The sequence below is a fragment of the Sceloporus undulatus genome, chromosome 2 (genome assembly GCF_019175285.1).
Source record: "Sceloporus undulatus isolate JIND9_A2432 ecotype Alabama chromosome 2, SceUnd_v1.1, whole genome shotgun sequence".
Taxonomy (NCBI): domain Eukaryota; kingdom Metazoa; phylum Chordata; class Lepidosauria; order Squamata; family Phrynosomatidae; genus Sceloporus; species Sceloporus undulatus.
This window is the reverse complement of record NC_056523.1, coordinates 66,975,018-67,000,945: the sequence shown is the minus strand read 5'-3', so window position 1 is coordinate 67,000,945 and position 25,928 is coordinate 66,975,018. Positions and strand designations below refer to the sequence as shown.

General features: G+C 40.8%; 1 protein-coding gene across 1 annotated transcript in view; it reads left to right on the top strand.

Annotated features, from left to right (window-relative positions):
• Positions 1 to 25,928, top strand: part of SLC6A11 (solute carrier family 6 member 11) — a 191,236-nt gene that overhangs the window by 66,087 nt on the left and 99,221 nt on the right. Inside the window, 1 exon segment of the mRNA XM_042454875.1 lies at positions 16,505 to 16,639. Within this exon segment, the coding sequence (XP_042310809.1) occupies positions 16,505 to 16,639 (135 nt within the window).

Sequence of the window (25,928 nt, the reverse complement as noted above, 5' to 3'; positions counted from 1 at the left end):
TTCCACCTTGAGTCTAATTGGCTTCTTTTTGCTCCAGTTTTTAGGCCCGGAGCACAGCTTCAATCTGGTTTCCTCCCACTTTGGAGGCATGCATCATCTAAACAACCCATCTTCAAACAGGTGGAAACCACTTTACTTGACCCATCTGTTTCACTCCCTATAACTCTCGAGAGCAGAGTTCAAATCCTTACTCGGTCATAAAAACCCACTGAGTTACTCTCCGAGGGAGTGTGTTCCACTGTTGAATAGCTCTTACATCAGGAAGTTCCTCCTAATGTTTAGGTGGAATCTCTTTTCCTGTAGTTTGAATCCATTGCTCCATGTCCTAGTTTCTGGAGGAGCAGAAAAAACTTGCTTCATTCTCAATATGACACCCCTTCAAATATTTAAATAGGGATATCATCACCTCTTAACTGTCTCTTCTGCAGGCTAAACATACCCAGCTCCCTAAGTCTCTCCTGATAGGGCATGATATCCAGACACCTCACCATTTTGGTTGCCCTCCTCTGGACACACTCCAGCTTGTCAACATCCATTTTGAATTGTGCTGCCAAGAACTGGACACTGGACAGTATTCCAGGTGAGGCCTGACCAAAGCAGACTAGAGTGGTGTGATTACTTCTCTTGATCTAGACACCATACTTCTATTGATGCAACCTAGAATCACATTGGCTTTTTAGCTGCCACATCACAATGTTGACTCATGTTCAACTTGTGGTCTACTAGGATTCCTAGATCCCTTTCACACGTAGTCTTGTTGAGCCAAGTATCCCCCATTCTATATGCATTTCATTTTTTCTGCCTTAGTGCCATACCTTATATTTTTCCCTATTGAAATTCATTTTGTTAGTTTTGGCCCAGCTTTCTAATCTATTAAGGTTATTTTGAATTTTGAGCGCCTCCTCTGGAGTATTAGCTACTCTTTCTAATTTGGTGTCACATGCAAATTTGATAAGTATGCCCTCTATTTTTTTCATCCAACTAATTGATAATGGAGATTATAGCACATGACTTATCCCATCTTTTCCTCTATGTGATAAACATGCATTTAACTGTTAATGACAGATCTTACAACATTCTCCCATGGCTGGGTGTATGCAGCCTGTATGCAACCCGGGTTTATCCACAGCATTTCAAAGACACGAAAACCCCATCCTTGAAAGCCACAGGACAAACATGGGTTACATATGGGCTGCATACTGGCTACATATATCAGGCCACGGGAGAATGCAGTAAGATCCATCATTGACAGTTAAAAGCATGTGTATCCTGTCGGGGGAAAGACAGGATAAGTTGTTGAATAGCACTAGGCCCAGGACCCTGTGGCACCCCACTGGTGACTTCTCTTCAAGATGAAGAGGAGCTATTGGTGAGCAACCTTTGTGTTCGGCCAGTCAACCAATTACAAATTCACCTAACTGTTGCATTGTCTAGCCCACATTTTACTACCTTGTTCTGTTTGTTTATATTCAATATTCGTGGCTTTCAGGTTTCTGACTTTCTGACTTTTTTGCACACTAGATTCATAATGGCACAATTTATGTTTCCAGAATTTGCAATTATCAGTTTATAAATACAACTTTGTTCTATTTATGTTTAGGCTCAGCTGGAACTGTGAGAGTAAATTTCACATGATAGTAGTATCACCTCTACTAGTCACTTCCCAAAAACACTGTTATTTCCTCTCCTTCTAATTAATTTCCTGTTTGTGTTAGCATTACTAGTTAGAGAAGAGCAAAAGACAGGAAAATCTCCCAAGCAATGAAGAAGTCAGCAAGCATAACATCTGCACATGCTCCTGTTCATAAACAGAGTCTGACTTCCTGTTCTTCAGTAGTCCCATCAGAAGGAGTTAAGTTTCTCTTGCCAGCAGTTCAGCAGTTCCACAGAGAATCCCCCTCCCCCCAATAGTAGACCGTATAAAGGCTCTAATGGATTCAATGAGGCATAAAGAAAGTGTAAAAGGACAGCAGAAGAAAATAAAAGAGAAAGATGTGCTGGGCAGGGGTGTGTGGAAGAGAAAGGAACTGAGAGCCATTGTAAGGCCTCAGGAAAAGGAACTAGGCAGCAATGATTATATCTCCTGAAGTGTCTTTTGTTTCAGCTTGAAGTAATAGCAGAGAATAGTCCTTCATAGTGAAGCTTTAACATGCAGCCCAAGACTGATCTCTGTATTCAGAAGAGGAAAGTAGAACGTTCATGAGATGCATGCAGAGTTTTAGCCCTTCCAGCCTCTTCACTCTGAAGTTTTAAAACATTTATTTTCTTTGTCGTTGTCTTCTTCTCTCCTTAACACATTGCTGAGCATTTAAGGACATCTCTGAGCTGCTTGCTGTGGAAATCTATGAACAGGACTGGAATGTGCCCCAGCCACTGCTATCAATATTGAATTATAATAATACACTGAAATACTTTCTGTGCCCACCACCTAGCAGAAAAAGATGACAGATCTCATCCGGCAGGCCATTCCATAAATTGGGAGTGGCTGCAGAGAATGTCCTCTGGGAGGTTGCTGTCAACCTGGTCTTTAAGGGCTGTAATAAATTCCTCCCAGAGGACCTGAGTGTACGGGGCGGATTATATGGAAGCAGGCGATCCCTTAGATAGGTTGGGCCCAAGCCATGTAGGGCTTTAAAGGTGATAACCAACACCTTGTACTGTGCCTGGAAACTGATTGGCAGCCAGTGGAGTGACTTCAATACTGGTGTTATATGGTCACTCCTTGCTGTTCCTGTGACCAACCTGGCTGCCATATTCTGTACCAACTGGAGTTTCCGGACTAGACACAAGGGTAGCCCCATGTAGAGCGCATTGCAAAAATCAAGTCTTGAGGTTACCAGCGCATGTACTACAGTTTCGAGGTCACCCTGTTCCAGGAAAGGGCACAGCTGGCGTATCAGCTGAAGCATCACCTTCTGGAACGTGCCCGAGAGGAAGGAGCGGAACTGCTGCAGAGCAGTGCCTCCAATTCCTAACTTTCTCAGGCGTTCCAGGAGGATGTTGTAGTCTATTGTATCAAATGCCGCTGAGAGGTCCAGCAACACCAACAGGGTCACGCTCCCCCTGTCGATGGCTAGACGAAGGTCATCAGTTTAAGCAACCATGGCAGTCTCCACCCCATACCTGGTCCTGAAGCCCGTTTGAAATGGATCAAGAAAATCGGCTTCATCCAAGACCGCTTGGAGCTGAAGAGCAACTGCCCTCTCGATCACCTTGCTCAGAAATGGCAGATGAGAAACAGGCCTATAATTTTTCATCTCCAGGGGGTCCAGGGAGGGTTTTTTCAAGAGCGGTCTAACGATCGCTTCTTTCAAAGTGGATGATATATGACCCTCCCCAAGGGAAGCATTGATGATGCGTCTAAGAAGTGCCATCAATGCCTCACCCCCCTGGACGGCCAGCCATGATGGGCAGGGATCAAGAGGGCATGTTGTCTTTTTTACCTTTCCAAGGATCTTGTCCACGTCATCAGTACTCACAAGCTCAAACTGATCCAGTTTAATCTCATAAACGGGTTTAATGGACACCTCAGTAGTCGGTTTTGCTGGAATATAACTGTAAAGACTAGATTAACCTTCAGTCTAACAGATTTGAAAAACATTGCAGATTCATCTTGAAAATGTGGCAGGATTTGTTTGGCTGTAAAAATACCAACATAACATAGCTTGAAGGTCATCCATACTGTATATAATGTGTATGTAATGTTCCTGAGAAAGGGTGGATGAAAGTGGAGTAATATCAGACACATATTAGTCCATCCCAGTTATCTTGATTATCTGAATATTTTATTTTTTCAACATGAGAAGTATATTGACGATTTCCAGCTGTCCCAGTTTGGCTGGGATAGTCCTGATTAATCCTCTTTCATCTCATTTTTTCGGCTGCTTTTAAAATGTCACAGTTTCAAATGATAATTAACAGAAAAAAATGAATATATGTGAAATTCTTTTTGTAATTCCTTTACAAAAGGAACTAGACAAAGCTGTCCATTATCCCCACTTTTGTTCCTTACTGTATTGGAAGTATTGAATTGGAAGATTACATAAGAATCATTGATACAAGGATATAAGATAAAAGGAAATAATTATAAACTACAGTACTGGCCTTTTGTTCCTGTATTAATCAATGATTTGACTTTTGTGAAGTGGCAGAAGGACATATCTAAATTTTTGGGGGAGGAAAAGAAACCAAAGATAAGACTGAAATTGCTTCAAGATGCTAAAGAAAGAGAATGCTAAAGAAAGAGAAATTTTAAGTTATATTATGTCATTTGTTCTTTGGTTTGGTTGAAAGACGGGCTAACTAACTTTAAAAGAGGACAGATTGTTAAATCTGTCATGAGTTTAGATGTAGTTGGCATTTTTTATGGTATGTTAAAATTAAGTCAAATAAAGATTTTGAAAGTAATTTTATTAGATGTGCCATTTTTCAAATTTGGAATATATACAAAACAAGACTTTTCCTGAAAGACTTCAAATTTCACACAAGAAGCACTTTTTAGAAGATATAAGAAAAGTTGTAAAAATTGAATTCCATAAAAAGACTTAATTTGAAGAAGGAAGCAGGAGAATGAGGCTAAATGTAGGTCTCAGGGGGAGTTACTGAGAGAGGGATAGGATTTTCATTGCTACCAGTATATGCAGTTATTGGAAAGATTTAAGGCTGATGACATTTGGGATTCCATAAAGAAAAAAAACAGAGCTTGAATTTAACCTGTGTAGTAATGATGAACAATTGATTGGGAAAATGTATACTGTTTTATTGAAAATAGAACTTGAAGATGGTCAGGTAGAAGATTGAATGGTATGGTGGGCTCAAAATTTGGGATATAATAATGAGATGGAATACTGGGAGAAAATATAAATCACTGGTTTGAAAGAGTTACTATCTTATAATATGAGAAAAAACCACTTTTATAAGAAGATGTGTTGTTCATACCTGACTCCAGACATATTGTCTAAGGCCCTGAGCAGACTGAGTCCATGCTTTCATGGCCCTGCTGCCAAGTTTGGCCCCTGGGTTGGCATAGGGACTGGTGGGTGTTCACATACATGTCCCCATGCCAACCCTGGACCTCAGATCGGTGTGCTGCTTCTTACCTTGCTGGCTGTTAATCTGACTGAAAGCTCCCTAGATTTTTGTCAGGACCACAATTTTCTTCAATAAGAGTGGGTAGAAAAGTACTTGAGTATTACTATAGGCAGATGGCACATTGCTAATATTGTAAATCTGGAGATTACAGAAACAGTTCACTGATTTGTGCAAGCAAAAGTTGTTCAGTAAAATTTATGAGAAAACCAAAATTAGTATTTTTTTCATTGAAGACCACAACCCCATAATTCATCTATTATTGGGAAGTTACTGGAACAGGTGTCATAATATTTATTTATTTATTATTTAATTAAATAAATAATCTAAGTGGTGTTTTCATCTTGGACAGCACATATTGATTATTCTAAAAAGAACATTTAAAATGATAAGTTTAGCACCTTTAGGTTCTATAAAACAATATGGGTCAGCTTGGCTCTTCACATTTTTGAAAATTTTAAAATGAAATGTCTTTTATAACTGCAGTTTGGGAGACTGGTAATAAATAATAAACCACTGTCTATAATAATTTTCCCATTCTTGCTAGTTGCTTCTTCTGCAATGTCAAAAAGTTTAGTTAGATTTCAATTATTGCTACCATCAATAATGACTATGGTACCTGAAGCAATAATTGATTACTCTACTTGTAAAATAGTTTGTTTTGTATGCCTTATGATTTTTAAAAATATCAACATATGATGAAATGACTTACAGAGGAGTTTTGTATAAGATTTAGTAGGTAAGATTGAGTTTCCATGTAGGTAGTCTTGGTTGTCATACTACCAAACTCTTTTATTAAACAAAGACTGAGAGATCTGATTGTTCAAATAATTTAGCTTTTTTTTCATGCTATGAGATCAGCTAATCTTTATGAATGGCTTACTCATCTTCCTGTAAATGTCTCATCCTATTTTATTGACTTTACAAATTTTAATTATAGAAAGGACTTTACAAAAGCCTGCTTAAAGATACACCAAATTAGAAAGCCATTATAATGGGACTCCTTATAATGAATTAGTTTGCCCTTTTGACCATACATCCATTGAGGACTGATATACTGTATTGATATACTGTGATGTTGTAGATTTTTGGTCAAGTTTGAAAAATTTCTCAAACCCCTCTTAGAGCACCTTCCAGGAAGAACAGAACAGGAGAAATTAATAATGCTATTATTAGATGAAAATAAATTTGTCACATTGCAAATGGCAAGGCTAGCACTTTTTTCTGAATCTACACAATCACACAAGTCTTGAAAAAGGGAATTAGAGCAGGATAGTAGTGTATATAGCCATATTTTATCACATCCAGTAGCTGATCTGTAGTCCATCCATTGCTAAACTGCTTCTTTTCATTGATGGGAAAAACCCACCAGTGCCTCACAATTGTGCTGCTTTACCACTATTGATTCATGTGTGATATGTTCTTCTTGCTGCAGTTCTGATATGCAGGCACTCACATCATGCAAGTTGTGTGGTTATGCTCCTCTTCCCTCTCCCCTCACTATACAGAAACAGGCTTTTCTTTCAACTTCTTTTCCTTCCTTTCTTTTTTTAACTTAAAGGATTGTCATGATCGTGAAATTGCACTAAAAATAAGAATAAATAAAAACACAGACTGAAAGACATGCTGGGAAGGTCATAGCGCAGGAAGGATGTGGATTGCAGTTTGTAGAATACAGAGTCCAGGACATAACAGCACCATGGTGATTTGAGAGAGCTGTGTAATAATGACTGTCTCCAACCTATTATGTTTGTGGTCCTGTACAGACAGACCAAAATAAAGCTGCTTCAGGTTACTTTGGAGATATGCTGTTTAAATGTGACTTCTGGACTCTTAGGATGCATGCATCATTTAAATAGCATACCTCCAAAGTGACCCTAAGCAGCTTTATTTTGGCCTGTCTGTACGGGCCCTGTGTTTCCTAGATTAACACAATTGCAAGCCAGATGTGATTTAGGCCTGAAAGAGATGGGCAGATGGGGGTGGTTTCCAACTGGTTCGGGGGTGTGGTGTTTACACGACACATGCCCCTGGAGCACCCGGAATCTGCCCTGGAGCTACACAGAGCCATCTAAGGTGACCCAAAACTGACTCCAGAAGGAGCGGATCTTTTCTGCTCCTATTTGATGCTACAGCAGGAGGTGCCCTCGGGGCTGCAACATGTGTTCAACACAGCCCCTGGGTGATTGGGTTGGGAATGGCTTCTGGTTGCTCCTTCCTGCCCATCTGCTTTGCCCCAAAGTCATTAGTTAATTCTAATACTTATAATTTCTGTGTCAAAATTAGACTAAGTATTTAGATGTAGGATTTCTTTTATTAGATATTATTTCTTTTATTATAGATATTATAGGCCCGGTCCAGACGGGCATGAAAGGATGCCCTTGTACAGAATCGTATAGCTGCATCTTCTGATACTGCCCTCCAAAATCCACCTTGTAAAGAGCACAGCATCCCACACTGATGATTCTGTCTTGTCAGAGAGTGGTGATCCCTCCAGTTATTTTCTGCAGCTTGACATAAATAGAGGCCAGTAAACCCAAAGATAATACAGTCGACCTTGTTAACCCACATTCCTGGGTTTCAAATCCACAGTTTTGACTATTCACAACTTTGTTGCTGCTGTTTAACAAGGCTGACTTCCCCACCCCTCCCCTTCCTTCAGCCAGTAAAAACCAATACGGTATATTCCCATCTTTGCCAAACTTTACATCCTCATCATTTCCTTCGTCCTTCCCTTTGAATCTGATGTTTGCAGCCATCACTGGGAGGATCCAACTTCTGTTCCCTCCTTTTCCTCCCCCACTCTCTTGAATGTGTTGCAAGTTTGCACAAGGTGCTATTGATGGGAGATGACTGTTTATCATTCATCTTGGGGGAGGGCTAACATATTTGTGGTTTTCCACTTTCACCCTTGATGTTCCAGGACCTCCCTCCATGGATACCAAAATCTATGGATACTCAAGTCCCATTATATACAATGTCGAGGTAAAATGATGTCCCTTGTATAAAATGGCAAACTCAAGGTTTGTTTCTGGAATTATTTAAAAATATATATTTCCAAGCTGTCAATGGTTCTATCCGTGGATGCAGATTCTGTGGTTATTGAGGGCTGGCTATATAATCTATTATATGTATTTCTGAGCAGATGTTGGCGCATTACAGACCGCCAAAAAGCGGCAGCCTGCACCCGCCCCTTTCCCCGCCGGATCGGGGCCTCAGCAGTGAGAGCGGCAGCCGCTGAGGCCCCGATCTGCCGCTTTCCTGGCCGCGGGGAATTGGCAAAAGGCCACTTCCCCGAGGCCTGGAAAGGGGTGTCCTTGGGGCTTCCAAAACTGTTTGGAAATATATGGGGCTTCAAGCCCCAAGGACACCCCGCGGCGGCGGGGAGGAGGAGAAAGGGGCCTCTGCGTCGCTGGGCGCAGCCATCTAAAGGCTGCGGCCAGCGATGCAAACCTGGAAGGAGCTCCGAAACGGAGCTCCTTCCGGGGCCGCAGAAAGGGCGCACTAAGCACCCTCGCGCGGCCCCACTACGTAACAACTGCGCCACCTCGTTTGGAGGCGGCGCGGTCGTGACGTAGTCATGGTGGCGGCCATGTGGAACGGCCACCGCCATTTTGTACATGCTGAGCACGTACTAGGGTTGGAGGGGGTGCGGAAGCGCTGCCGCTTCCTAACCCTAGTACGTGCTCAGCACATACTTTAAGGCCCGTCTGTAATGGGCTGAAGTCTCCAAAAATGGAAGTGGAAAGCTTCTTTTACCAATTTTTATTCTGATGGTGATGTGATAAGACTAGCACTGAAATGGAAAAAAAATCACACTGCAAGTTACTAGTGTCAAAAAAAGCTGCTAAACATGTTGTGGGCACAATGTAAGCCAAGTAATGGAGTGAAGTTGTCTATAGTTAGCTCCATTTTCTTGATTTCTTTTTGATTTGGAGTGATGTAGTATGTGAACATTGAGCTGACATGTTGCATTATAGTGGCAGCATGAGAAATCTATTTTTAACTTTTCTGGGTAAATTCACCATGCTAAGTGCTTCCAGTTTTCAACTGGTTCCTCTTGAGGTTTGTCTTCTGTATTTTCTCTCCAGAGTTAAAGCTGCTGCATTGCAAACTGTGTACTCTGATTTCTAAGTGAGCTAACCTAGAAGACTGGCTTTCAGTTAATGTAATGTTTTTTTAAACACAGACAGGCTGTATATTTCTTTTGGTTCCTCATTAAAGACACTGGCATTATTGGGGTGATGTGCAGGAGCTATTTTGAGCATTGACAGGCAAATGAATACACTAAGCAATTAGAGGCAATTAAAAGAGTACCTAGCTTAATTAGAAACTGTTTTGTTCTAATTTTATTCACAGAAGATTGACATGTTGGGGGAAAGAAACAACATACAAGAAGCTTCCATTTCTTACTGAGATGTACACAATGCAGTAACCGTAGCAGTCACCCATCACAGCAGTAATACTTAGCATGAGATCCTGGGTCATTAAGTTCCAAATCAAAAGGCAAAAGTTGTACTTAAGGTGGAGATAGGATAATAGTATGCAGTGTGCTCAGAAAAGAGGATGTGAATGTGTAGAACAGAAGACTCAGATTTAATACATTGCAAAGAGCATAAGCCAAAGCATACTAAACTATTATGGAAATTTCCTACTGTACAGAAGGTACTGTTTTATTGGTATTGATACTGATCATGAGTGAAAGATGCTTTCACCTGCTTATGAGAAACAGGAGAATAGCCAATAGTTTTCCGAAGATGCAGTTTGAAATTGCTCTCAAGTTAGTTTGATGTATGGACAACCTATGAATGAGAGACCTCCAAGTCACTCTGTCATCAGCAATCCTGCTTAGGTCTTGCAATCCCTATATACAGTCGGCCCTTCTTATACACAGATTTTTTATACACGGATTCAAACATCCACGGTCTGAAAATGTTCCAAAAAAGTATAAATTTCAAATATCAAACTTTTTTCCATTTTTTAAAATAAGGGACACCATTTTGCTATGTCATTATATTTAATGGGACTTGAGCATGCACGGATTTTGTTATACATGGGGGATCTTTGAACCAAACCCCAGCCTGTAACAAGGGTCCACTGTACAACCCTCTTCCAGTGTCATATTTCAAACTGATAATAAAATCTAAAACATTAGTTGTATTATACTTCAGTCAAAAATCTTTGCATTTTTAAAAATTACTTTTGTTCATATGCATATAAACTCTAGTGAATCTCCATGGGCTTGAATTTTAGTTCAGCAAAGATACCTTGTATGCAAATGTATACCATTTCGTAGCCCATTGTGAATTGTGTATTTGATAATTTCTTATTAAAGCAATTTCATTTGGGCTTCACAGTTAACAAGGAGGTCTGAGCTGCATTTGTGGAAGAAGCACATCATTTTGCAGGTCTATTTCTTAGTTACTGAAGCCCTATAGTGTTCACAGGATCCTTGGAAGAATGGGTCTAAGAACCTTTGTCCTTTATGGTTGATCAATAGATCTAAGGACCTTTATCCTTAGTGGCTGATTAAAATTGGCCAAGTGAGTAATGAGAATGATAACTTCATTGAAGAAGGGCATTATTACAGCTTGTATTAAAGAAGCAGTTGTAAAATATTCTTACCAGGCTCTTATCAAATACTTGAATTTAACAAAAGCCTATAATCTTAATGGTAGGGGACATGAATGCCAGAGCAGGGCAAAATAATTATGTTACAGGTGAGAAAGTGTGTCTGTTACTGAAAGATTTTTTCCTCAGTGAGAAGCTCTAAAGATCCTGGGATTAACAAAGCTGCTCTTATTTATAAATTCAACTTTGTTATACACAATAGGACAGCACACCAGAATCAGAGCTATATGCGTGTTTTCTTTGGCAGAATAAGAGTGCATTAGACTTTGTGATCCTCTCTCGGTTTAATGTTCCTTAGGTCAGAAAATATCTATATGCCAACTTAATTACTTGTTTCTTCCCCAGCTGGATCTATGTATCCAGTGTAAGTCTCCCACAGACACATTATTACCTCAAGGACAAAAAGGTGTGTGTTGGAAATGTAAAAGAATTCCTAATGTCCCCCCAATTTTTTGTCCCTTGTGGAACAATTGTTAGTCCATTTAGACCCACTGGTAAATGTTAATAGACTAGGATAATAATTCAGACCTTTTCTTTTGGTTGATCAATAGAAAAAACCCCTGATCGATTCAAACAATCTAACCAGGACTGCTTTGGCATGCATACTGCCCAGAAGTATATTTTAGCAGGACATATAAGAAAACCGATGAAAGAACTCTTCAGAGAATTTTTACTCATTTATATACCGCTATAGAAAGCATAAAAATCTATTGCACTTGTAAAAGAATAAGCATATATGAAAATCCTGGATGGAGTTGGGCTTGGCAGCTATGGAAAAGCACTAAGGCATTTATCACACTCCTTACCTTCTGCCATTCCCCCGTTGCTCCAGTGTCACCAATCTGCAACAGGAGACTCCTTGTGGGATTGCGGATGACACTTTTAAAGGGGAACACTTCCATTTTCGTCATGGAAGCGTTCTCGTAATTGTTAAGAAAAGGGCCCTTTTTAAAAATAAAACTCCATGATAGGTCACCCTAAGTCAAAAATGAGTTGAAGGCACACAACTACAAGAACAATTATATTCACTCAGAGGCCAATAACTAGTGATTTGTCAGAAACAACTTTGAGGAAGTTTTGTGGTCCCTGGTTCAGTTTATGGTATTTGAAGGAGGGGCTAGGAAAGATTGCTATTTGAAACCTTGAAGTGACTTATAAATGTATACAACATAATTAATATAAAAAGGAAATACAAATAAATATAATGCAAGTCAATATAAGAATGTAAAACATCTACAAAAACTTGTCCTCTCGATCCCTGTCCTTCTTGACTGGTCATCCAGGAGGGAGATGCAATTAAATTCCAATTCCAAATTATTATTAATCCGTCTCTCATGGAGGGAAATTTTCTCTTTTGTTTAAAAGAAATAGTGGTACGACCACTTCTTAAAAAGCGCTCCCTGGACCCTCTGGACTTAAACAACTATAGACTATATTCAAATCTCTCTTTTCTGGGCAAAGTGATTGAGAGGGCAGTTGCCTTCCAATTCCAGGCAGTCTTGCATGACACAAAATATCTAGACGCATTGTAAACCAGTTTCAGAGCAGGATATGGAGTTGAGACTGCTATGGTTTCTGTAGTGGATGATCTTTGCCTAAGCATTGACTGCGGGAGTGTGTCCCTGCTAGCGCTTCTGGACCTCTCAGCTGCATTCAGTACCATTGATCATTCTATCCTTCTGGAACGCCTGGGGGATTTGGAAATTGCAGGCACTGTGCTTCAGTGGTTCTCAAGCAGGTTCTAGACTGTGGCGCTGCGGGATAGCTGCTACTCTATAAAGGAGCTGCTTTATGACATACCACAAAGTGCCATCCTGTCCCCAATGCCAGTCAACATCTACATAAAACCACTCCGAGAGATCATCAGGAGGCATGGGGCAGGGTGCTATCAGTATGCTGATGACAACTAAATATGCCTTCAAATACAGCCTCAGCTAAGGATAGTGTGTCTCCTCTGAATGAATGCCTGAAGGAAGTAATGGGCTGGATGAGGAAAAACAAACTGAAGCTGAATCCAGACAAGATAGATGTGCTTACTGTCAAGGGTCCTCACTTGGGTTTGGAAATGTGTTAACTAATTCTGGAGGGAGTTACACTCCCCATGAAAGATGGTCTTCTCAGCATGGGAGTTCTTTTGGATCTGCTGTTCAAATAACAGTTCAATTAGATGCAATAGCCAGGAGTGCTTACTATGTGTCAGCTGTTACTCCAGCTGCACCTCTACCTAGAGCTGAAAGACCTAAAGATGGTAGTGCACTCGCTGGTAACCTCAAGCTAGGACTTTTCCAATGCTCTGTACACTGGGCTATCTCTGTACCAAGTTCAGAAGCTTCAGTTAGTTCAAAGCATGGCAGCCAGATTGATTACACTGATCTGAAAATCACTCCACTGGCTGCCAATTAGTTTCCAGGCAAGGTACAAAGTGTTCGTTATTACCTTCAAAGCTCTACATGGTTTGCATCCAGGTTGCCAACAGGATCACTTCCTCCCTAATAATAATAATAATAATAATAATAATAATAATAATAATAATAATACATTTTTATTTCTATTTCCTGCCTCTCCCTGCGGATCGAGGCGAGATCACAACAGTATCGACAATACAAATTACAAAATGCACATTAGAATAAAACCAGTATTATTTAACAATACATACAATACTAATCAGCCAGCAGTGTTGCTGTAGGTGAATTAAAACATCCAAATCGTCGTCTGTTCCACATTATCAAATTGGAGTGGGAATATTTAACTATAACAGGTCGGGTGGATATGCCCGCCGGAAGAGATCTGTCTTTAATGCCTTCTTAAAGGCTTCTAGTGTGGTAATAAGATGGATCTCTTCCGGTAAGTTATTCCATAATTTAGGGCCCGCGGCTGTAAATGCTTTGTGGGAAGTAGTGACCAGTCTTTTTGTGTGTGTTTTCCAGCAATTTCTTCCCTGAGGTTCTGAGAGTGTGGGGCGGATTATGCAAGGAGAGGCGTTCCCTTAAGTAACTCAGGCCCAAGCCATGTAGGGCTTTAAAGGTGATGACCAACACTTTGTATTGCGCCTGGAAGCTAATCGGCAGCCAGTGTAAAGATTTTAATATTGATGTAATATGGTCTGATCTTGATGTTCCTGTGACCAATCTGGCTGCAGCATTTTGGATCAATTGAAGCTTCTGAACTTGGTACAAAGGTAATCCCATGTAGAGCGTATTACAGAAATCTAAACAAGAGGTTACCAGTGCATGTACCACTGCTTTGAGGTCCCCCTGAGCCAGGTAGGGGCGCAGCTGGCATATCAACCAAAGTTGATACCAGGAACTCCTGGTTACCGCCTCCACATGGGATGTCAACTGTAGAGACGAGTCCAGGAGCACTCCCATACTGCGAACCTCATCCTTTAGGGGAAGTGTGACCCCATCCAGGACTGGTCGACAAAACTCCCTACCTGGGCCAGGGTTTCCTATCACAAGTACCTCCATTTTCTCTGGATTCAGCTTGAGCTTGTTTTCCTTCATCCAGCCCATTCGATACTATAGATCACGGCATCCTCTTAGACCGCCTGAGGGGGTTAGGTATCGGGGGCACTGCCTTGCAGTGGTTCCGGTCCTTCCTCTCGGGCAGGTCTCAGAGGGTGCTACTCGGGGACTGTAGCTCCAGTAAGAGGTACCTCACTTGTGGGGTTCCTCAGGGGGCTATTTTGTCCCCGATGTTATTTAACATCTATATGAAGCCACTGGGTGAGATAATACGGAGTCATGGTGCTGGGTGTTATCAGTACGTTGATGACACCCAAATCTATTTCTCCGTATCTCGTTCGTCGGCCTCGAATTCTGATGGCATCTCTTCTCTCAATGAATGTCTTCAGGCGGTAATGGGCTGGATGAGGAAAAACAGATTGAAACTGAATCCAGACAAGACGGAGGTGCTCATGGTAGCGGCCCCGAAACCAAGAATTGGGTTGCAACCTCCAGTCCTGGATGGGGTCACACTCTCCTCCAGCGACTGTGTTCGCAGTCTGGGGGTGCTCCTTGACTCGTCGCTCCTGATGACAAATCAGGTAAATGCGACGGTCAGGAGTGCCTGTTATCAGCTTCGGCTGATACGCCAGCTGCGCCCTTTTCTGGAAGTAAGGGATCTCGAGACGGTTGTGCACGCGCTGGTAACCTCACGCCTTGACTTCTGTAATGCACTCTACATGGGGCTACCCCTGTGCTTGACTCGGAAATTACAGCTGGTTCAAAACATGGCAGCCAGGCTTGTCTCAGGAACATCTAGGAGGGACCATATTACTGTACTCCGGTTTTGAGGTCCCTCCACTGGCTGCCTATCAGCTTCCGGGCCCAGTACAAGGTGTTGGTTATCACCTTTAAAGCCCTAAATGGCTTGGGTCCAAGCTATCTCAGGGACCGCCTCCTCCCGTACAATCCTCCCCGCGCTCTCCGGTCCTCTGGGAAGAACTTACTGCAGCCTTTAAAATCTAGGCTTGCGGCGACCTCCCAGAGGGCGTTCTCTGCTGTTGCCCCCAAACTCTGGAACGAGCGACCTCCCAGAGGGCGTTCTCTGCTGTTGCCCCCAAACTCTGGAACGACCTGCCAGATGAGATCCGTCAGATAACATCATTAGACAGCTTTAAAAAAGCAGTCAAGACGGATCTCTTCCGGCAGGCCTTTCCAGACTAACCATCCCAGCCCAGGTTCCCTGATTCCCCTCATTCCTCCCGTGGCCCATCTCAGTGATGGTCGAGGATCAACAGAGGGATATCAGGGTTTTAATGCTGTTGTTTTATGCTTGATGTTGTGTTTTTAATATGTTTTATACTGTTTAATATGTCTTAAGGGGGGGAGGGATAAAGTGTTTTTAATTGTTATATTTTATATTTTACTGTTTCAACCGCCCGGATTGTTTGGCCAATAGGGCGGTAGATATAAATAAATATTATTATTATTATTATTATTATTATTATTATTATTACTGACTCAAGACAGGCATTTAGAGAAGAGATGCCATCCTTGGTCACTGCAGTAGTCAGAGACACGGAGAGATAGATTTAGGTGTCATCAGCATACTGATAGCACCACGCCCCGTGTCTCCGGATTATCTCTCCCAGCGGCTTCATGTAAATGTTAAAAAGCATGGGGGACAGAATGGCGCCTTGAGGGACACCAGATGTCAGCTCTCTCTTATGAGAGCAGCTGTTCTTCAGCACCACCATCTGGAATTTGCCCGAAAGGTAGGACCGGAGCCACTGGAGCACAGTGCCCTCAATACCTAATTCTCTCAGGCGTTCCAGAAGGATACCATGGTCAATGGTATCGAAAGCAGCTGAGATTTCCAAGAGCACCAACAGGGTCACACTTCCCCTGTTGATATAATCTGCCCTGTATGCTCAGGTCCTCTGGTGGACATTTACTCCAGTCAGCCAGGACTAGGTTGGCTACTGTCAGCCAGAGGATGTCTTCTTTGACCGCCACCAGACTGTGGAACGACCTGCTGGAAGAGATCCAACAGCTGAATATGCTGTCCGAATTTAATACAACATTGAAGTCTCTTCTGACAGGCTTATCCAGATATTTTTAAATTGTGAATTAAGGTGTTTAATTTTAAATGTAGACTGATATAAAATGTTTTAATTGTCCTTTTAAGCATATTTTAATTAATGCATTTAATTGATTTTGTTAATTGTTGATTTGTTGTTGTTCCCTGCCTCGATCCATGGGGAGAGGTGGGTAAGAAATAACAACAACAACAATAATTTGCTATAATAATATATCATAACGTCATTTTCTTTTCTTTTAAGGTTGTATATGTAACTGCTACATTTCCTTACATCATGCTCTTGATTCTACTGATTCGAGGAGTAACGCTTCCTGGAGCTTCTGAAGGGATAAAATTCTACTTGTACCCAGACTTGTCTCGACTTTCTGACCCACAGGTAGGACCCAACAACAAAAATGTAATAACAGAAATACAGCCAGCTTTGTGCATTGAGTTTTTATTTGCCTTCTGTACTTTTCTTTGATTTCATTTCTAAAGATGAGTTGTGAAACTACTTGCATTAGATGACAGCTGCAAAAGTCAGCTATTAGGTGGGTAGTGATTAGCTGCTGCTCTTAACATAATGAAGCCACCTCACCTCCCTATCCCTAGTTCAATCTAGCAGCCACCTCTAAACTGTGCATATGACTTTTTAAAAAAACAACAACAATTAATGTTTAAATGACTGAATCTTCATGCAGTATTTGCAAGGGAAAATGGCAGGGGCTCTGAATAAATAGGGGACAACCTTCAGTATATATAACTATGTATAGATCTTACTTAATCAAAATATCAATTCATCAGCACTTGTATAAAGCGGATTTATCAAAAAGGCATCAGCAATTATATCATAAGATGTATTGTATCAAACTATATCAATTCAGTAGTGTTAACAACTATATCAAAGATTTATCAAATTTATCAAAATGGTCAAAAATTCATTAACAATTATATGTCCAAAGTTTATCAGGAATTAAAAATATTTAAATTATACAGTAGGTACTTCTTGCTTTCTTTATACATACTTCTCTCTCTCTTATCTTTTGTTTTCCTTGTTTTTGTTCTCCTTTAATTATTCTCTATTTTCCAGTTCTTAAATTCACTTCAAATTTACACTTGTGCCTCCCTTTTTGCAGACTTGGAGTCTGCAGTCTCGCTGTTCGCGGGAGGGATAAAATGGCAGCTTGGGTGCATGTGCCATTATTTTCAATAGGACTCAATTATTTGCGAGTTGACATTTTCACGGGGTGGTGGTCCGGAACATATCCCCCTCGTGTTGTGAGGGGCTACTGTATTTTTCTTTCTTTCTTTATGTCTACTACTTTAGTCTGTTTTGGTCTGTTCCTTCCTTCCTTTCTTTATTTTAAATATCTCCCTTATTTTGATAAAGTCTTACTCTTTAGCACATCATCTTCAATTCTGGGATTCAAGGATTACTAGCTAGGTTGGAGTCTGTTCCTCTCAGCTTTCTGTTTCTCTTCTGCCACCTCAGCTGTTTTTCCTCCCATTCCCAGTGTATCTCAGCTTTCTGTTTCTCCTCTGCCGCCTCAGCTGTTTTTCATACTAAAAATGTATTACTGGATAACAGAGGCTAAATTGTTATAATTGTAATATAGAGAACTATAGAGATATAAGACACAAGTGTAGGATTTCCCTAATCCTCTAACTAATTTCATCTGCAAACTAAAGCAAGTAGAGAAATAAAAAAATCCAGAAGTAACAGAAATAATGGTGATGGGAAAGAAAACTCTAATCCAATCCCAAATAGAGATTATGACCCAAAGAAGAGGATCAACAGAAGGCTCAATTAGAATTATTGATGCCAATGCAATACTTCTGGAGGAGATAAGACAGGAAATGAAAGAATCAAAACTAGAAACGAAACATGAATTGAAAGAGACTAGACAGGAATTAAGAGAGGAAATTAAGGGAACAAGGATAGAAATAAGAAATGACTTGAAAAAGGAATTAGACAATTTTGGAAAAAAGATTGAAAAAATCTGAAATAAAAGAAACACAGAAATAAGTAGAGGAGATCAAAGATAAAACATTACAATTGGAAAAGACAACAACAAAATTAACACAGAAACAGGAACAAAAAATAATGCTGGAACATTCAAGTGAACTACGATGCAGAGACAGGTGCATTAAATTAAGAGGACTAACAGAAAGAATCAACGATGAACTATACTCAAGGAAGGGTCTGGAAACCATGCTGGGTATGTTTAGCCTGTGGAAGAGAAGGTTAAGAGATGATATGATATCCCTGTTTAAATATTTGAAGGGATGTCATATTGAGGAGGGAGCAAGCTTGTTTTCTGCTGCTCCAGAGAACAGGACCCGGAACAATGGATGCAAGCTACAGGAAAAGAGATTCCACCTCAACATTAGGAGGAACTTCCTGACAGTAAGTTCCACTGTTTGACAGTGGAACACACTCGCTTGGAGTGCAGTGGAGTCTCCTTCCTTGGAAGTCTTTAAACAGAGGCTGGATGGCCATCTGTCGGGGATACTTTGATTGAGAGTTACTGGATGGCCCTTGTGGTTTCTTCCAACTCTATGATTCTATGACACTGGCTGATTACATAGATTTTTTCCCAGGAAAGGATGGAAATGGAAACATAAAATTTTCAGAGTGAATTCAAAACTTGCTAAAGAAAAAAAGCTGCAAGAGATATAGTGTTATGTTTGACAAAAGCAAGGACTAGACACTTAGAAGCTATACAGAACACCCCTTTTAGCGCCAGATAGGGGGCTGTGACAACTGCATGCTGTGGCCTTGATCTTGCCTTTCTGCAGTGCAAAAAGGAGTCGCAAAAAGTGACTTCTTTTGGTGCTGCGGAAAGACACCAGTGCCGCAGCTTTTTGGCACTTCTTTTGTACAGCATCATCTAGATGCAGTGCCAGAGGAGAGCTGTGACACCATGCACCATATCGTGCGGCACACGGCATCACGGGGGGGGGGGCAGAGTCAGATTGTGCGTCATATGGATAATAATAATCCAAAAAAATTTATGAAAATGAATTTGTGACTGAGAATAAAGGAATTAAAATCTAATGATATCTCATCCCAAATCATATTAGAAAGGCAGAAATACAAACCTCTCACACAGATCTTGAAAAAATTAAAAATAGATTTTAGATGAGAAAGGATAGAAGGGTTGACTTTTGCTTACAAGCAAAATAGGTACAAGATTGACACATTGTTAAAGGAAAAGCAGCTAAACAAGGATAGTGAAGGAAAAAGAAGAAAAGACAAATTATCAACAGAGAATAAAAAGCGTTCAAAATACCAAGAAGAGAAACTAGATGAGAATACACCAAAAAACTACAAAACAGAAATGGAAGAAAGAAATGGGAAAATCAGGAGGACAATAATTACAGTGCACCCTTTTCTTATGTGGCGGATCTGTTCCAGACCCCCCTACATATGGCAAATACCACGTATGCTTGAGCCTCATTGAAAACAATGGGGTACGCAGCATGCACACCACAGGGGCATGCACCATTGCTGATTCCTTCACGTGGCTTTCAGAGTAAGGTGAAAGCCGCATATAGCGCGCCCGCGTATGACGCAAGTGCACTATATAGGAAACTCAGATATGGAATCTGAGAAATGGACAACTTTTTGATTGCCCCATTGTCCCTCCAACAAGGAACGAAGGATGTCAATTTCATTCTCTCTTCCTTACGTCTCCATGGTTTTCAGGTAAATTGTGCGAAGAGCCACCTTACTCCTCAATACATCCAATAAAAACAGCTTGATGCTTCTTCCCCCAGAGAGAATCAAGACCATTCAAGTCTAAAGAAGGAGACTCCACTGCACTCTGAGGAAATGTGAGCCACTGTCATACAGCTCTTAGAATCAGGAAGTGTTTCCTAATGTTGAGGTGAAATCTCTTTTCCTGTAGTTTGAATCCATTGCTCCAGATCCTATTCTATGGAGCAGCAGAAAACAAGTTTGCTCCATTCTCAATATGACACCCCTTCAAATATTTAAAGAGGGCTATCACATCACCTCTTAACCTTCTCTTCTCCAGGCTAAACATACCCAGCTCCCTAAGTTTCTCCTCATAGGGCATGGTTTCCAGACACAATTGAATTGAATTTGTCACAATTGAATTTTATTAATTTCTGCCCAATTTTCTAGTTTATCTAGGTGCTTTTGAATTCTCTTCCTATCTTCCATTGTGTTTTCCACCTCTCCCAGTTTTGTGTGATCTGCACATGTGATAAGGATTCCCACCACTCCATCATCTAAGGTCCAAAACATACTGCAGAAATAATCCAGTTTGAGACCACTTTAAAGTCCAGCTGTCCTGGTTTAGTACTAGGAAATCCTGGGAATTGTAGTTTATTGTGGCATCAGAGCTCTCTAACAGAAATCTAAATGTCTCACAAGACTACAGTTCCCAGAATTCCATAACATTGAGCCAGGGCAGTTAAAGCGGTCTCAAACTGGATTATTTCTGCAGTGTGTTTTGGACCTAAGTCATTAATAACCATGTTGAAAAGTAATGACCCTAGGCCAGAACCTTGTGGCACTCCATTTGAGACTTCCTTCCAGTTTGAAGTGCAGCCATTGATGATGAGTCTTTGAGCACCATTTCCGAAACAATTATGGATCCTTGTGTCAGTGTTCCCATCTATTCCACATTTAATCAGTTGTCTAATCAAAATATTATGGGGGACGTTATCAGAGGTTTTGCTGAAAGCCAGATAAATGACATCTACAGCATCCCCACCATCTACTAAACTAGTAACTTGATTGAAAGAGATAAGATTAATCTTGCAGGATTTGTTTTTGATAAGCCCATCCACATTGATGTGATTTTGCACTCAAAAAAATATAGTGCAGCGTTATTGCTGTTGCTTTTGTTGTTATCAATAGTGAGAAATACAAAAAGGATTTAAAAGTGCACCAGAATTTTTAGGACTCCTTGATTTTTTATTGTTCGTGATTTGTTATGCTATTCCTCAAGAAGTCCAAATATAACTTTTCCAAGTTCTTTTTAAAAGGCATTTCTTACTGTTCAGCTGCCCATGGTGCTCTTCATTTAATAAATTATTGTTAATATCTTGATGCTGGACATTAAGAAAGAGGATTGCACCAAAAATGTGTAACAGAATACATTTTAATTTTTAAATAAAACTTCACATACTGTAAATATTTAAAGTTTGGCTCATTTCCAATACCATTATTTTGCCATATCAACTTTATGTAATTTTGCAGTTTGAAAAGTATTGAGGAAAGAGCTTGGGAAACTGTTGTTCTTTGATTATCATTTTCCTATTGTACTGTGGGACTGTCACTTTTAATTGGTTTCAACAGTAGATTAATCAACTCGAGATTTCATTTATTAATTGGTAGAGGTCACCTTTAATTGGTCGGGGCAAATTTTAATTGGCTGGGCTGTGAATGAAAATTTGTTTGTTTGTGAGGCTGTCTTTTATTGTGCTGTGTTAAAATAACAAGGAAAGAAAGAAAGAAAATATTCAAAATGGCTTTATTAAGAATGAATGACAACCGTTGTTATAAATGATGATTTATCTTGTACTTCCGTTAGTTTTTCAGAGGTGTCTTTATTTATCTTTTGGTAATATGGATCTGTATTTAAATGTAAAAAATTAAATTGAATAAAGCAATTGTTTAAAAGGCAGGTGCTGATCTGACTACTTGCTGTAAACTAATCTGATAATAATTCTTTTGTATTCACAACTTTATTGCTATTCTTGATGTAGTTGTTTTTTTGCATGCTAGCCATCTTCACCTCTTTTTTTAAAAGAAAAGGCAGGATACTCATTATTAGGTCCATTCGCACTGGCGGAATAACCCGTGTTCGATTTGGGCTCTGCCCCAGTATTTCAGTTGCTTCCAAAAGGCCCCTCATTCCCACTATGAAAAGGGGGGCTGTTTGGAAGTGATTTTTTTCCTTTGGGATGCATGTTGTTCCCATTGGAGCCCTTCAACCAGTCTCCCTCCCCGCCCCCGGACCCATTCCAAAGGTCCTGACCAGACACTCTTTCACTCTTCCTTCCCTCCCCTCCCCTCTCCTTCTTTCCTTTCTTCATTCATTCCTTCTCCCTCTCTCGTTTCTTTTCCTACCTTCGGTTTCCTTCCTTCTTGTCTGCTGGGTCTCCGTCGCTTCTCCCTGGCTGGTGGGGCCTGAGGTGCTCCTGCCTGGCCTCCACCGCATCTTCTGGGACTAGCGTTGCTTCCACTGCTGCTGCGCCACTGCATGCCCTGCTCTTGCCTGGCACGGAAGCAGCGCCAGAAGCCCCACCTACACCAGGGAAGTGGCGGAGGCCCAGCAGGAGCGCTACAGGTCCCGCTAGCCCAGGAGAAGAGGCGGAGACCCAGCAGGAGCACTGCAGGCCCCTCCAGTCCAGGAAAAGACAAGGAAGGAGGGAAAAGAAGGGGGAGAGGGGGAAGGAAGTCCTGCCAGCACCGGGCCAGTGGCAGTGGCTTTCCCAAGCAATGGGAGGAGGAGGAGAAGGAGGAGGCGGAAAAGGGCGAGAGACTTTTTTTGCAATAGAACTGATCGCAGAATTAATCTATTGCTAAAGCAAGTTGCTGCTTTAGCAATAGATTAATTTTGCGATCAATTCTATGGGGGGGAAATCAACACGATTCTGATCTGGCGCTCCCACCTATGGGCATACTTCAGAATCGATTTTTACAGAAAACATCTCTCCCAAACTATTGTCAGGAAATACCAGACTATTTGAGTTTGCCCCAGACCTTTTCTCCTCTTATTGATCAAAGGAGGATCGGAAGCACATTCAAATGGGAACAAGGGTCATATAGTCCGCATTGTGCTTCGCAGCAAACTGTAGTGGGAATGGGAACGTTGTGTGTGTTTGTGTGTTTTAAATAATTAAGCTGCAATTAAACTGTATATGCATCATCTGATCAAGAAAAGTGTTTCCTCAGACAGCAAAATATCTCAAATTGCCCTCATATTATATACTGTTTTAGAAGGAAAGTATTAAGAGATGAGTAATAATATGATTCTGAGTTCCATTCTCCAATGGGTTCCTATAGTACAACTATTGCATTTCATTGCCACACTAAAGTCTTTAATTTTTGATGAATGGCAAGCTGCCACTACAACTCCTAGTTTGTGTCACAGGCATCAAACAAAACATTATGGATTTGCACACTTAAGGATGCCTTGATGTATGTTATATAATGTAGTGAAATTTCATGGTAATTTCAGTTCTCTTTATTGTTCAGTACAGTGAAAATACTGTACAATTATTATCAGTTTGTAGAAATACTCTACCTGCCCTCTATCTGCACTTTAATTGTTGTTCTGATCTCATCTTCCTTCCTTCCTTCCTTCCTTCCTGCCCTGGTGGCGCAGTGGTTAAATGCCTGTACTGCAGCCATTCACTCAAAACCACAAGGTTGCGAGTTCAAGACCAGCAAAAGGGCCCAAGCTCGACTCAGGCTTGCATCCTTCCGAGGTCGCTAAAATGAGTACCCAGACTGTTGGGGGCAAATTAGCTTACTTGCTAATTAGCTTACTTGCTGTTCACCGCTATGATCTTTGGAATAGCAGTATATAAATAAAACAAATTATTATTATTATTCCTTCCTTGCATGAACACTTTTGGTTGGCTTTCCGGCTGCCCTTCCATGGCTGGAGGGATCTTCAATCCACTAGAAGCTTCTATGTATGGAAATGAAGGGAAGGAAATTTTTTATTACAGTAATTCCCCTTTCTCATTATACCTCTCTTGTTGTTCCAAAACATCCTCCACACTCTGAAGCAGATATTTAGGGAATGCATGGCAACACACAACTCCATGTGGCAGACAAATTCAGTGTTTCTTGGATGGCACTGATTACTTGAATGTATTACACTCTTGGTTCAAGCCAGGTTACAGGACTGAAAGAGCCTCGGCTGCCTTGACTGATGATGTTTGCAAAACACTGAGACTCACAATGCATGATTATCATACTATGATTCATCTTTAACTTCCATGGCAACATCCCATGGAGTTCTGGGATTTGCAGTTTAGGAAGCAGATTTGCTGTTTAGAGGAGCTCATCAGAGCACAAAGCCCAGGATTGGATAATATGTTCCCATAACAATTAAAGTATGGTGGGCACGTCCACATTCACTGGGGTTAGGGGCATAGGACCTCTGTGAAAGTTGAAAAACTACAAATAAAAAACCATTGGATATTTACCTGAGAGAACACCTATCTAGGATATTTTGTTTTTCTGGAAAATAAGCTAGGAGTGCTGCCTAAAGGTGGTCTTGGACCAAAATTGCTTCAGGAAGGCCATATGGTTGTTGTGCTTAGGAGTGCTTTTGCCTTGTTTTGGCTTGTTTGCCAGCTGTGCCTATTCCTTTGTAAGGCGTATTGTCCTGTAGTGGCCGTTTCTGAATTACTTCCTGATTAAATTACGCTGATAGACACTTCATGGGTTTGCCCTTGAAAAGCCTCTGTAAGATACAACTAGTGCACAATATGGCGTCAGACTATTGTCTGCTGTGCATTTTAGTGAAAACATATCACCACAGGTTTTGTACCAACTGCACTGGCTTTTGAGTTCAATTTGTCACTAGTTTTGGCCTACAAAGTATCTTTGGGTGCAATATGGCTGGATATCTGATAGATCACATCCTCCTTCATGAGCCTGCCTAGAATTTGAGACTTTCAACTCAACACAACACTTACTGCAGATCACAGCACCCCACAATTTTGGACTGGTGTGTGCATGTGACAGGGCTTTCTTTGTAGCTGCACTGTGGTTGTGGAACTGCCTTCCAAAGAAAGTTAGGCTGGTTCCATCCCGGTGAATACCTAAGACTGCACTGTTTCATATGGCCGTTATTCTTTAATCTTTATTCTTTAATATCAGGATTGATATTTTGGGATTCAGTTGTGAGCATTTTGAAAAAAAAAAAGTTTTAAAAGATTAATTTTATCTGTTGTACATCATCTCAGAACCCTAGCTACCTTGAGAAGAAATAAATATTTCTAATAAGTAAATAAATAATAAAATACAAGGAGTAGGGATGGTGAAAAAGAGTCAGGACCTGAGAGCACTGCACTCAGGGGGTGGAACTCTGTTCACCGAACTCTGGGTCCATCTCTTTACATTCTAGTATATGGACTTTGTTCAGCAGGCATTTCCCCCACCAAAAAATCAGAAGGCAAAGAAAAGATCTGAGTATGTCAGTGACAGGAGAGATCCTGATTTTGGTTGCTTTCCCCCTTCTTTATGCTTTCCAGTGTGTAATTGCATGGTGAACACAAGAAGATCCGTGCTGGATTGGAACAGAAATACTATGTGCACTATTTTTTTCCTCACAAGTGATATTTTGATAGACTATTCCTCCCCGCCCCCATAGGTTTTGTGCAGTGATTCCAAGTGATTTTTTTAGAAAATAGGATTGTCTTCTTTTTGTGCTTGAAATTTGTCATATTTACAGGTTAATTACCATTGATGGGCCTAAATATGCTAAAGGTACAAAATTTTGTGATATCTTGGAAGCTAAGCAGGGTCAGTCTTGGTTAGTACTTGGATGGAAAACTGTCAATGAATACCAGGTGCTGTAGGCTATATTTCAGAAGAAGGAGGAAGCAAAACTACCTCTGAGGATTCTTTGCCTAAAGAAACCCATTGAAATTCATGAAGTTGCCATAAATCGACAGGCGACTTGATG